General features: G+C 45.9%; 1 protein-coding gene and 1 long non-coding RNA gene across 22 annotated transcripts in view; one reads left to right on the forward strand and one right to left on the reverse strand.

The window, feature by feature from the left end:
• LOC109646463 (sodium bicarbonate cotransporter 3-like) overlaps nucleotides 1-13,402 on the forward strand; it is a 50,061-nt gene that overhangs the window by 26,056 nt on the left and 10,603 nt on the right. Inside the window, exons 1-12 of one of the 21 annotated variants that reach the window (XM_069536802.1) lie at nucleotides 734-1,198; nucleotides 7,444-7,530; nucleotides 7,819-7,945; nucleotides 8,092-8,173; nucleotides 8,411-8,542; nucleotides 8,626-8,764; nucleotides 8,937-9,097; nucleotides 9,175-9,363; nucleotides 9,858-10,142; nucleotides 12,036-12,145; nucleotides 13,002-13,159; nucleotides 13,274-13,361. In XM_069536802.1, the coding sequence (XP_069392903.1) occupies nucleotides 7,874-7,945; nucleotides 8,092-8,173; nucleotides 8,411-8,542; nucleotides 8,626-8,764; nucleotides 8,937-9,097; nucleotides 9,175-9,363; nucleotides 9,858-10,142; nucleotides 12,036-12,145; nucleotides 13,002-13,159; nucleotides 13,274-13,361 (1,416 nt within the window). In that variant the 5' untranslated portion in view covers nucleotides 734-1,198; nucleotides 7,444-7,530; nucleotides 7,819-7,873. Of the gene's footprint in view, nucleotides 1-733; nucleotides 1,199-1,271; nucleotides 1,417-7,168; nucleotides 7,531-7,818; nucleotides 7,946-8,091; nucleotides 8,174-8,410; nucleotides 8,543-8,625; nucleotides 8,765-8,936; nucleotides 9,098-9,174; nucleotides 9,364-9,857; nucleotides 10,143-12,035; nucleotides 12,146-12,630; nucleotides 12,679-13,001; nucleotides 13,160-13,273; nucleotides 13,362-13,402 lie in introns of those variants that run through there. The other 20 variants (XM_069536800.1, XM_069536799.1, XM_069536813.1 and 17 more) reach the window with 20 other exon arrangements.
• LOC138413473 (uncharacterized) lies at nucleotides 9,829-11,153 on the reverse strand. Its single transcript, XR_011245830.1, has 2 exons — nucleotides 10,945-11,153; nucleotides 9,829-10,067 (listed from the first exon to the last, which is right to left on the reverse strand). It is a non-coding gene; the product is annotated as an uncharacterized lncRNA (long non-coding RNA).

Here is a 13,402-nt window from a genome sequence, read left to right on the forward strand (position 1 = left end):
GTGTGCCCCTCCTCTCCGCACCCGAAGCACTTCATTACCGATGTGGTGGCAAAAATCACGTATGGATAATCATCTACTTTAACATGGAAGCAGAGGTTGAGCTCCTCGTCCCGGTTGTTCAGTATCATATATACCTGTCTGCGGTGAGACACTACGTGTTTCAGCAATGGAGACTTACATCCAGACATCAACTTGCGTATGGGAGACGCTACCTTCCCATATCTGGACAGCTCTCTGCTGAGAAATTCATCGGTAATGAAGGGAGGGACATTGGACAGGACCACCCTGGTAGCGGGTTGGGATAAGGGCAGTACCTGTATGTAACACCCATTCACGGTGATCCCTGTCTCGACGACCGAGTGGGCCTTCTCCACCCGGTCCAGAAACACGACCACAGCGCTGTTCATCCGAGCGGCCGACACCACGCTACTGTGACCGACCTTCTCCCCCACAGCGAGACCGATGCTCTCTACGCTGCAGGGGGGGCCCACACATATTCTAACCCCGTGTTTCCGTGTCAGTGATTTAAAAACCCCACTGGCCATGGCTGCCGCCACGCCACCGGCAAGACGCCGTTGAGGGGAAAAAAACCCACAGAAAACCCAAACCACCAGAAAATAAGCTAATGTGACTCTAATGTGATTCAAGTATAACAAACTTTACAACAAAAAAAGAGAAATAAAGTACAAAATTCGCACTCGTCCACGCACTCGCTCACACAACACACTCCCAGCATGCACCGAGAGAGAGAGAGAGAGAGAGGAAGACAAGAGAGAGAGAGAGAGAGGAAGACGAGAGAGAGAGGAAGAGAGAGAGGGAGAGAGGAAGAGAGAGAGGGAGAGGGGAAGAGAGGAAGAGAAGAGAGAGAGAGAGAGAGAGAGAGAAGGGAAGAGAGAGAGGGAGAGAGGAAGACAAGAGAGAGGAAGAGAAGAGAGAGAGAGAGAGAAAAGAGAAGAGAGAGAGAGAAAAGAGAAGAGAGAGAGAGGAAGAGAGGAGAAGAGAGAGAGGGAGAGAGAGAGGAAGAGAAGAGAGAGAGTGAGAGAGGAAGAGAGAGAGAGGAAGAGAAGAGAAGAGAGGAAGAGAAGAGAAGAGAGGAAGAGAAGAGAAAAGAGAAGAGAGAGGTGAGCAGCTGCTCCGGGGACCAGAGGAGGAGGTGAAGATGGAGGAAGAGGAGCAGATGAGACCTCTCCTCACAGCGGTGAGTTGTACCTGTTGTTAGCCGCCGGAGGCTAACGACGAGCCCGCGGAACATCCGACAAACAGCGGGAACAACCGGAGAGTTTAACCGAACATGGCGCCTGTCGGCTCCTGGAGCTCCGGGGGAGTCCCGCTGTTTGTCCCACTGTTACCGGAGAAGTTGTCGCTACCGGCGGCTTTAGTTTTAACGAACCACGCGGCTGCCAGGAAGTGGTGGTGGTAAGCAAACATCCCGAACTCCATCAGAAAGTTCACTAATTGTCGGTTCTCAGAGTTACCGTGAAACCGGTGAACGTTATTAAACCTTTCTAAGACTTGCATTTGACTCGGACTGACCTGCTCTATCATTCGGGTTACATTACATCCATCAATCTCTACTCGTTATCTTAATATCTCTGCTTTTCTGTTTGTTCCTGTTCCTCCTTCAGCCCTGAAACACCCCCTCACTGTGCGGCGGTTCGCTGTAAATCACAGTTTGTGTGTAATACTGTAATACTAGTAGTACTAGTACTACTAGTACACGTGCAGAGTGTGAGTTTGGTTGCTAATGATTCTGAGTCTGGAATGTTTGCAGAATTGAATTTAGTCATCGAGCACAAATGCTTTAAATGACGATTTAAATGAATGGAGTTTGGTGCGGTGGACCTCAGTCACTTTATTATGAATGAGTGGAACTCAAGTCTTCAGAGCAGTTTGTGTGTGTTGTGGTTATTATGGGATGATGCAGGGACTCGTGTTATTCTTGCAGCTCTGACCTTAGGGCCCACAAGCAAGGCACAGAACCCCCTTGTTCTAATGACCCGGTTCTGTGGCTGACCTCTGACCTCTGCACTTGAAAGTCATTAAACTCAACTTTCCTATCTCACTAACTTATCTCAGAGGGGCCGTTCCATCCCACTGGATGCTGCTCTGCTGTTGCCACGGAGACGGGAATCAGCTGTAAAACTTGTGAAAGCTTTTATTGGAAACCTGTCAAATTAAAATGTGACAGTTTGGTGGGCTCTTATTCTGAAAAACTGTATAATTGATAAGTTACATACCATCAGGCTTTATCAAAGGATCCCAAAACATCACAGGTCCTTTTCAAACATGACAACATTTCTTACTTTTTGGTTTTTAAGTGAACGCACGGCTCAAATGTCTAAATATTCCATAATAACTGTGTTCACAACAACCATACCCACGAGAAGTCCCCAAATATCATGAATCATTTAGGATTAATCAACCACTTGTTTCTTTCATTATTTTCTCAATTAGCATTCCCTTACATTTTCTCAGAACCCTCAGTGACATTCAGAATTCTTATTTTAACCAAACAGCTCAAATCTTATATAATTTTATATAAGAGACTGGAAACAAAGTATTTGCATCTGATTAATAAAGCTTCACTTTAAGGAACAATTCAAAACCAGAACCATTCTAACCACAGAGAGCGAGCGTGGTCATCAGATGGATGGTCAGCTACAATAAGAATTCTGAAAATGTCAGAGGAGTCTGGGAAAGAGTAAAAGAATCTAATAAATAACAGGTAGAAGAGAATGAGAAGAACCATTTCTGTTATTTAAGAGAATATTAATCTGTAAATAATGTAAATAATGTGATGGACCTTTGACTGAACGTCACACGTTTTGGAAAAAAACATTGTTTTATCAGAGATGATTATCTGTGACGAACACATGCACACTCACACACACACACACACTCGCACACACTCTCACACTCACTCTCTCACACACACACACACACACACACACACACACACACTCGCACACACTCACACACACACACATATATATACACACACAACTCATATAGAGTTGGAGTGGAGTTTTTCCAATGAGCTGCCATGAGGAGTTTTACTGGAGGAACAGACTCGAACACATTCAACCTGTTGTGACAGGACTCAACTTTACTCTGCTTCACTTTCAAGGCCAAAGGGTTTAAGCTCCAATCCAAACTGCAGCCACATTAGAAACACTAAGACGACTTGATCCAGATTAACAGGAGGGAAAAAACTGCAGTTTTCTTTTTAATCAGCTTTTGGCAGTTGAAAGAAAATTTGAGACCTGGACTCATTTTGATTCTGCGTCCGACTGGTTTGTTGATGTCGTTGCTGCTTCACAGTTTTATCAGCAGCAGAATTGTGGAGTACTGTGGAGTACTGTACTACTGTGGAGTACTAGAGTGCTGTAGTACTGTGGAGTACTGTACTACTGTGGAGTACTAGAGTGCTGTAGTACTGTGGAGTGCTGTAGTACTGTGGAGTACTAGAGTGCTGTAGTACTGTGGAGTACTAGAGTGTTGTAGTACTGTGGAGTGTTGTAGTACTGTGGAGTACTAGAGTGCTGTAGTACTGTGGAGTACTAGAGTGTTGTAGTACTGTGGAGTGCTGTAGTACTGTGGAGTACTATGGAGTGTTGTAGTACTGTGGAGTGCTGTAGTACTTTGGAGTACTAGAGTGCTGTAGTACTGTGGAGTACTAGAGTGTTGTAGTACTGTGGAGTACTAGAGTGTTGTAGTACTGTGGAGTGTTGTAGTACTGTGGAGTACTAGAGTGTTGTAGTACTGTGGAGTACTAGAGTGTTGTAGTACTGTGGAGTACTAGAGTGTTGTAGTACTGTGGAGTACTAGAGTGCTGTAGTACTGTGGAGTACTGTAGGAAGCTGTGATTTAGATGATTGTATTGGTCTGAATGTGATGATACCAAAAACCTGAGCCTCAGGGTTTGATTGACAGATGGTGTTTAAACTATAGGAAGCTGGAGACCAACACAACAACGAGCCGTTTAAACTCACACTCGGTGTCAGTGTGTACCATAGGTGTGTACAGGTTAGTGTTGTCGAGTCGTCTCAGGGGGTTTGTGTTGACGTCAGCTGACTCTCTGGTGGACTGTTGCACCGGATTCTGTTGGTCTGCAGGGAAACAAGAGGCTGTACTGATTATTGTTATTGTGTGGGTGTTGTTTGTTTGTGTGTCTGTGTGTGTGTGTGTCTGTGGGTGTGTCTTTCAGGTTGTTGTCACCTTGTGATGTTTGAAAGATTTGGATAACTGACCACACACAGTAGATAAAGACGGACGACATGACAGCTCCTGAAAGTGAAGCTGAATCCTCTCTATCTCCCCCTGGTGTCTGGCTGCAGTATGGGTCATAACCCCTCCTCCACCATGTTAGCAGATGGGGCATGGACCAAACTAAAAGTCAAAGTAGACGTTCAATGTTTGTAAAGGTGTTTCTGTTCAGCTCGTTCTTATCTCACTGATGTTCGTTTCTGATCAGTTTGGTTTAATCGGTTATTTGATGATGTAAAATGGGCGGAGACATCAGGACTGAGAGCTGACGTGACTAATCGAGAGCTTGGTTCTGAGGCTGTAGTCCTGCTCTCCAGAGGATGAACCTCTGTTATGACCTCAAACCATAGAAAAATACAAAGTCAATGAAACTAATGGAAATAAACAAAAGACCCAGCTACAATCTACGAATACGACCTCCAGAATCATTTAGAGACAAACTGTGTGGTTTGTGTTGTTGTGCAGCTGTTGACACAGTCCAGCTGTTTTCAGCCACTTCCTTGTTTCCGTGGCGACTGCTGGGGATAAAACAGTGTTTAATGCAGGCTGCTCTGTTGGATCATGGGATGCAGAAGGTCGGCTGGAGGCGAACAGCCTCCACATGACAACACACATGCTGACACAAAGGCAAATTGATATTTACAGTTGATTTATAAAGATATAAATCTACATTTTGTCTGCATTGTTTATTTTGTGGAATAAGTTTTAATTTCAGCGAACAGACACAGATACTGACCTGTCTGTGAAAGGATAAATCCTTCAGGCTCTTCTTAATACAAACCTTCATTTACACTGTGGCTGGAAAAACATGTGACGGCTCTGATCTGAAGAAGCAGAGAGACGAGGCCATTAGTTTAGTTCTCATGAGATTGTTTAGAATCAGAGGTGTTCAACTCAAACAGCAGGCCTGATGTGTTTTGTTCATGAATATGAATATTGGATGTTCTTCATACCTTTCAAAGTTGTGCTTGGACTTTCAAACAGCAACTGGTCTGTTGTGTCTGTTGTCCTGTTGGACCCGGTTACAGTGAGGGTCCGATTCCGTGCTCTTATCTGTGTGAACCAGGTTTTGATCCACAGCCGTCGTCCCTCAGACTTGTAGCCTGGAATCACTCGGCTAAGTTTAGCATCACATACCAGAGGGCACTTTATGCTTTGGTTTGTTTTGCACAATTTTTTATTGGACTCTTGTTCCAGTTAATTAAGGTGATAACAAGGTCCGACTGATGGACGACTGCTCCATGTGAACTGAGCTCACAAACATTTATAATTATTTATACAAAACTCTTTGGATATATTTTGTGTATGTGATATTTTGTCAAGCTTAAAGCAAGTACTTGGACTCTCACACACACACACACACACACACACACACACACACACATGTGCGGTTTCTTTTAATTGTGTTTTATGTATTTATTTATATGTATAGTATAATATTTTTAATTCGGACTGAATATTCTTAACATTTCATTGCTCTTTGAAAAGGTTATATTAATATGTTGTCATCATTATATCAGTGCTATGAAATGGTTTCAAAATGATGACAATAATATAATTTATCGCAATAACTTCTGGGACAATATATCATCCAACAAAACGTCTTATCATGTCTTCCTTAATATTTCTTCTTTCAAATCCAAGCAGACCTTTTATTTTACTCTGAAGTTTCCCCGACTGAATCGATTCTGAATGAAATCGAGACCTTGTGAATCGGAATCAAATAGTTTTGTGGAATCAGTGGTGACACTCAGCCCGAGTTGTAAAGTGAGTATTTGTCAGATGACAATGTGTTTCCTGGTCCTTCTCTGAGCCTGTGGCAGAGTTGTGTGTCTGTATTTGGTTTGTGGTTTCAGGAGCCCAGAGCAGTGTGTGTGAGTGTGTGCTGAAATAGAAGAGCAAATGTAAAACCCCGTCTGTCATGGGTTTATATGGAAATGTGCTCATGTAGCAGCTTGTTGTTGTTTCCCATTAGAATTCCTGAGTGGAAAAGAACTGGTATTAACTGTGAGGCCCGTCCAGGGAGGGAACAAGACATCTGAACTTCTGTTGTTCCAAAATAAAGTCACTTGTCATTTTCATCAAATGTTAAACTTGGATTCTTTTCAAGTTCAGTCTCTCCAGTGAGAGAAGCACCAGTGCTCCCACTTCATTTATTCCTACTACTACGTCTGATTTGCTCCAAATCGTGTTAAGTCAACATGATTGTCTCACAAAGAGTCCCAGTCAACAGGAGAGTCAGTTTCCCACATCAGCAGAATTAAAAAGCAGCCAGGGAGGAAGGTCAAAGGTGAGACGACCGTGTTGGGAACAACAGATCAAGTCACAGGTTGAAGGAAAAGAAATCAGAACAGTTAAAGACTGAGAGAGATGCTGATGTGTTAAGAGCTGGACTTTATCCGGTCGGTCTCGACTTGGAACTAGTTCATTTTGAACCGGACTTCATTTGGGACTTTTCTTGAACCTCAGTACTTCTGGGTTCGTCTCTTTCATTTGAACTCTTGGAAGCAGACTGGTCCTGACTTGAGACCTTTGGTTTTGACTGTTGGTCTTGATGTGGTGTTTTCACTTGGCCTTGGACTTCACATGGGATCTCTTGACCTGCATGTGTTTCTGAATTGGGACTTGTTGGTTTGTACTGGTCCAGTTGAGACTCTGGACTGGTTGGTGTAGACTTGGAAGTGTCAGAGTGGAGACACTGACAGTTCAGAGTGGGGTCAGTTCATGGTTCTGTCGGTTCAGGGCCGGGTCACTTCAGGGTTGGGTCAGTTCTGTTTGAATTGCTGTGTTTGTGTTTTTCCTGCTCAGAAACGTGTGTGATTTGTCCACCGGTCACCCCGCCTCCTGCCTCCTGCCTCCTGCCTCCTGCCTCCTGCCTCCTGCCTCCTGCCTCCTGCCTCCCGCCTCTTTTTTTTAACTTGCTGTGTTTGCAGACTTCCAGACTCGCTGGTTTCTCTGCTCAGTGAAGCGACACTCTGCTATAAATACATGAATCATAGCCGAGGCTCCGCTGGCAGCACAGCGTCTGTATTCACTCTGAACCCGGACCGTCTCAGATCCACACACGACTGTTGACAGTTGGTTTGTATCTGAGCAGCTGCTGCATTTCTCTTTCCACTCTGTGGAGACTTCACTGCCACAGAGTTTTCATCTTTGGGACGTTTTCTGTTTTCCCAGAAGCAGGAATCTTGATTTGACGGAGCAGCTATGGGAGAGTATTGGGGAGATATTGCCAGTCAGAGGGTGGCCAGAGCAATGTCCCTGGTATGTATCTGCTCTTTGTGTCTCAGATTGAAAACAGTGTGTGAAGTCAGTGGTCGGGCTCATGAGGCTTCACACTCACAGCCACAGTGTTTTCAGGAAGTGACTGAGGCTGAAAACTGACAGATGATGTCGAAACAGAACTTTATCAGCTTCATGAGTCATTTGAGGAAATGTGGCAGATTAACGGATTAGACGTGAACCGGACATGTGTAGTGTTTCAGGCCACTTTAAATATTATCTCAAAACTCACATCTTCACTTTACTGAAACTTATACTCTATTATTACAGATCAACTATTGATTCATCAAAACAATTACCATTCATTTTCCCATGAGACATATTCATGCAGTGTTTCCCTCAGAATCACACTGAACGTGTGTCGTTAGCTGCCGTGGTGGTGGACACCGAGCGACAGGTACATGATAAAGTGGAAGCTACTGTTAAGACGAGTTTACAGGCATGGTGGGAGTCATTCTTAGTGTGTGTGTGTGTGTGTGTGTGTGTGTGTGTGTGTGTGTGTGTGTGTGTGTGTGTGTGTGTGTGTGTGTGTGTGTGTTGCAGGGGAACGATGAGGAGGCGGTGCTGGACCAGGGTAAGACAAGCTCCACCCTCAACACTAACTTTGAGAAAGAAGAACTAGAGAGTGAGTCCACAAACACACACACACACACACACACACTTTGTGTTTACAGTCAAACGTAAAGCAGCTAACATGACAGAGTATTTATACACGTTTTATCTCGTACAGTCAGTTTTTAATAAGAAGGAAACTAGAAGATTGTGACAGGTGACCTAAATGTGTTGTGATCAATCTGCAGCATCAACTTTCTAATGGTTCATTCAAGGTTAGAGAACTCTAACTCTAACTTTTCTCCGTCAGGTCACAGGGCGGTGTACGTTGGGGTTCATGTCCCTCTGGGCCGACAGAGCAGGAGGCGTCACCGTCACAGAGGACACAGACATCACCGGAAACGGCGGGACCGAGAGGACGGACGGGACTCGCCCACCAATGGTCCGGGCCTGACTATCTCATACGGTTTTAATATGAAGAACAAATGTATGAAACACGATGACGAGCGTGATTTGTCTCCATAGACACACCGTCGCAGAGAGTCCAGTTCATCCTTGGGACGGAGGACGATGACGAAGAACACATTCCCCACGACCTGTTCACGGAGCTGGACGAGCTCGCCTTCAGGGACGGAGAGCTCCAGGAGTGGAAGGAGACGGCACGGTGAAGACACGTCCCCAACTTTATTTACATTCACTTCATTCAGGACAACGATGACATGACATTTATCTACGATGTTTAATCTCCAGAGAACCGTGAAGCTGTGGAGGGAGACGACATCATGTTTACACAGTGTGTGTGTGTGTGTCTGTGTGTGTCTGTGTGTTTTCATCAGGTGGTTGAAGTTTGAGGAGGACGTAGAAGATGGCGGTGAGCGTTGGAGTAAACCGTACGTGGCGACGCTGTCGCTGCACAGTCTGTTCGAGCTGCGTTCCTGCATCATCAACGGCACCGTGCTGCTTGACATGAGAGCGAACACCATAGAGGAGATCGCAGGTCAGCGCGCCGACACAGCGTTCCCTTCTGTCACACATGTGGTTATTACGATGTCCCTGATGACCCGCTCTCTTCAGACATGGTGATCGACAGCATGCTGGCGTCAGGTCAGCTGGAGGACGGCGTTCGGGAGAAGGTGAAGGAGGCCATGCTGAGACGTCACCACCACCAGAATGAGAAGAAGCTGAGCAACCGGATCCCACTGGTTCGATCCTTCGCCGACATCGGCAAGAAACACTCCGACCCCCATTTACTGGAACGTACCGGTGAGACCACGACGCTGTCGTCATCGGTTGATTTCCAGACTCGTATAGAAATGTTGTAAATCTGCTGTGTGTGTGTGTGTGTGACATTAAAACCACGTGCACACACCGGACACGGGCACAAAGTGTTTCTGAGGTGTTCACTCTTTTGATCGGACACTTGGAATACGAACCCCTGCCTCTGATTGGCTGTTTGGTTCGATCACTGTCTCTTGTTCCACGTTCAGTCTGGTTTCAGAAAACATTTTCAAATCTATTAAATCTTTATTTGTTTAATGTCATATCACAAAATATCATCTGAAGGCACTTCACAGTGTGCGGTCCTTACCAGTGACATCACCACTGTCTTCTTAAATCCACGATGATTTATGTTCTAGTCTCAGCGCTCGGATCACAACTGGTCAGTTCATTTTCCTTCCAGATGTTAAAATCTGAGCGTCACTCGTCTTTCTGAAGTTTCTCTTTCACGTTTTCTCTGCTTCCCTTCTTCTCCTCAGGGGAGGGTCTGTCCTCCTCTCGTCTCTACCTCCTGCGTCGCTCCTCCAGCCCTCCCATGTCCCCTCATCTCACCAGCCTGCTCGGACGCCACCTCTTTGAGGCCTGTCCGCCCGGCCTCACCCCCTCCCTCTCTGCCTCCCTCCTCCACGCTCCTCCCTCCGGCTCTCAGCGTCGCTGCTCTGCTCCGGAGGGGCTGTGGGGGAGGATCCCTGAGGAGGAAGAGGAAGAGGAAGAGGTGAAGATGGAGGACAAACAGGATCTGATGTTTCCTCACAGTCAAACAGGCAAATCCTGGCATGACAGTGTGAACGCTCCAAACTAAACCTGCTCTGCTGTGTGAGAACTTCAACATCTGCATGTCGACTAAAACCGTTTCTTCTGACTGGTTTTGTTTGTAGAGCAAAAGAATCACAGCTGCAAAACAACTGCACAACTTTATTTAACAAACTGATTTATGACGTATACATCTTAAGGACAACTCTTCTCGTTTACAGACACAATCACCTGTGGTCAAGCGTAAACATCAGAATCCTCGTGGTTCCGACAAACGACGACAGGATCATTATCGCTTTGCAAGTTTCATTAATTGTTTGAGTTTGTTGATGGAACGTTGTTTGGACGCTGCAGTTTAGTTTGTTGGTTTGTTTGTATGCGTCGTCACTTTTAAGTTCAGAGGCTCATGTGGTCACCACCTGATCTGTGGATGATCACACTTCACCTTCAGCGTATCAATGATCTGTAGACGTGAACCGAGTCATCGTCGTCTCTCCTCTGACCCCTCGTTACTGAGTGACTGTTAATGTGCTGAAGTAAAAAAAGACAGGAAGTGATGCGTGAGCAAGACGACTGACCGACCACTGACTGCTGACTCCAGTGGAACGAGAAAACCACGAATCATTCAGGTGAAGACAGAACATCAAATACTGATGAGTTTAAAAACCTGAACCAACTTGGATCTACGAACTGTTCAGTGTCACTGACGACACTTTGAACTGACGTTTAAGGGACAGTTCACTGAAAAATGACATTTCACTCACTATGGTGGGGGGAGGGGCTTCAGACATGATAACAACTGAAATAACTTGCCTCCATGTGTGGTGTCTTCAAGTGTCCGTAACATGATCTCTTCCTACGAGGTGCTTTCACGGACCCTCCGACACACCCTCGTGTTTCTACGTCCGCTAGCTTAGCCACTCCCTGTGAACCTTTAGGCTTAAAACTGGGAGTTTTTCAGTGAACTATCCCTTTAAGGTCTTAAACTGAAACTTTACTCTTGTCCCTCAGTTGTCAGTCACTTGTCCTGGTTGAGTGTGATGCAGCAGTGTGGGATGATGGGAGTTGTAGTCCTCTGGTTAGGATTCCTTCAGGGTTGATGGCTCAGGAGGTTTTTAATCAGGAGCTCTTCTCCTCATGTCTCCTTCTCTCCAAAACACACAACCCCTCGTTACAACTCGGTCTCTGACACGTCTCTGACACGTCTCTGACACGTCTCTGACACGTCTCTGAGCGGCTCAGCGAAGTCGAGACAGTTAAAGTCAGATGGAGTTTCTGTTGGTTGGCAGTGACATTTAATGTGAGGCTGGATATCCACACTGTAACAGGAACTGTGTGTGTGTGTGTGTGTGTGTGTGTGTGTCTGTGTGTGTCTGTGTGTGTGTGTGTGTGTGTGTGTTCCTCTGCTGTCATGTGCTTTAAATCAGCAGCTCCGGCTCTGCAGTGTAAAACACACGAGCAGACGATCTTAAAGCTGCAGCTTCAAGAGACAGAAAACAAGAAAGATAAATTCCTTTATGTCCCAAATGTCCAATTCACACAATCAACTGACACTGACATCACAACATTAATATATAATCAATATTTTAATCACTTTACAGATCTGATTATTGTAAAACAGCTTGTTTTGGTATTTACTCTTATTCAACAGTCTTCATCTGCTCACTCTTTTATTTTACTGTGTATTTTGTATTTTTGTACTTTCTTTACAGCTGCAGTGACAAATAAATTTTCTCCAGCGGTAAATAGATAAATGTAATAAATGTTAAGATCTTTCTTTTTGTCTGTGAGGTGTGACCCCTCACATGTCGTTGGTTTCCTGTTGGAGTGTGTGTCCTGAGCGTATTAATGTCGGCATCAGAAACCGTGGCGTGAATGTCTGACTGAATCTCCGTGTTCGTCAGATCTGCTGGCGTCCCCTCACTCGGCTCCCGGAAACCTCGACAACAGCAAAAACGCCGAGAGTCGCATCAATGGAGGCAGCCGGGAAAACAGCGCGGTGGGCTTCACCAAGGTAACGACCTGTTTTTAACATAAACACAAACTTTCATGGAGGGTCACTGAACTATATGGTTGAAACAGAGGTCACATGTTTGATTCCTCATATTTACAAGCGTCAGGTAAAAACATGAATCTGTGGAGGGAGCGGTCGTTTACAGCAGCCAACAGCTCTGAGCGTGAGTCATGACAACAGCCTGGTCTCTGGTCGAGGTCTCCTGCACCTGTGGATTCCACCGATGGGTCGGGGTCGGTCCGAGTCGTCTGTCACCGACAGAGTTTCTAGTCACAGGGTGGAAGTTCCAGAGAGAAAAGATTTAGATGTAAAGATTCTTCACCGCTCACATCGAGTCTGAAGCTGAAGCAGATGTTTTGTACCAGAACCGACAGTTTGTTTACTCTGTTTTATAAACTCTGAACCGTGTTGGTCAGTGTGAACCTGACGGAGACACTCAGAGGTTGTGTGTGTGCTCGGAGGGTGACTGGTTTGTTTTCCAGCAGGACTGCGACTGTGTGTGTCTGCTGCCAGCGGCCGCTAGACAACCTGCCGTAAGTCTGTTCACCTGTCAGTCACCGGCTGTCGACCAATCAGTGGCCTGTGTTGTCGTGTGTTAAACTGTGTGCGTCTGTGCTTTGACTCAGTTGTTGTTGTGTTGTTTAGTCTGATGTGTGTGTTCAATGTAGAAGATCGTCATCATCTTGATGTACAGTCAGTGATGTGGGCGGAGCCTTATATACTATGCTGTTAGCTGAGCTGTGTGACAGTGTGAACAGCTGAGTGGGAGGAGCTTCTGCCCCCCACAGGCTGCAGAAGGAACTACAGGCTCAGTGTGAACGTGTCCTGGTCATGTGGTTCCTCTCATGTGTTTCAGGTCGACATGAATTTCATGAGGAAGATTCCTCCCGGAGCTGAGGCCTCTAACGTCTTAGTGGGCGAAGTCGACTTCCTGGAGCGGCCGATCATCGCCTTTGTTCGTCTGTCTCCTGCTGTGCTGCTGACGGGCCTCACCGAGGTCCCGGTACCCACGAGGTAAACAGCAGCTGGTTCTGAGCCGATGAACGTCCTCATCAAGGAGGCGGGGGTCAACGGTCCGGAGCCGGTCCGGTGCTGGACTGATGATTGTGTTGTTTGTCTTCTGCTCAGGTTTCTCTTCCTGCTGCTCGGTCCGTTTGGAAAAGGTCCACAGTACCACGAGATCGGACGTTCCATCGCCACTCTGATGACGGACGAGGTAAGAAGAGGAAAAAATAATCTGGACCAGGAGTTTGAAGA

This window comes from Paralichthys olivaceus, chromosome 13 (genome assembly GCF_024713975.1).
Source record: "Paralichthys olivaceus isolate ysfri-2021 chromosome 13, ASM2471397v2, whole genome shotgun sequence".
NCBI classification, from domain to species: domain Eukaryota; kingdom Metazoa; phylum Chordata; class Actinopteri; order Pleuronectiformes; family Paralichthyidae; genus Paralichthys; species Paralichthys olivaceus.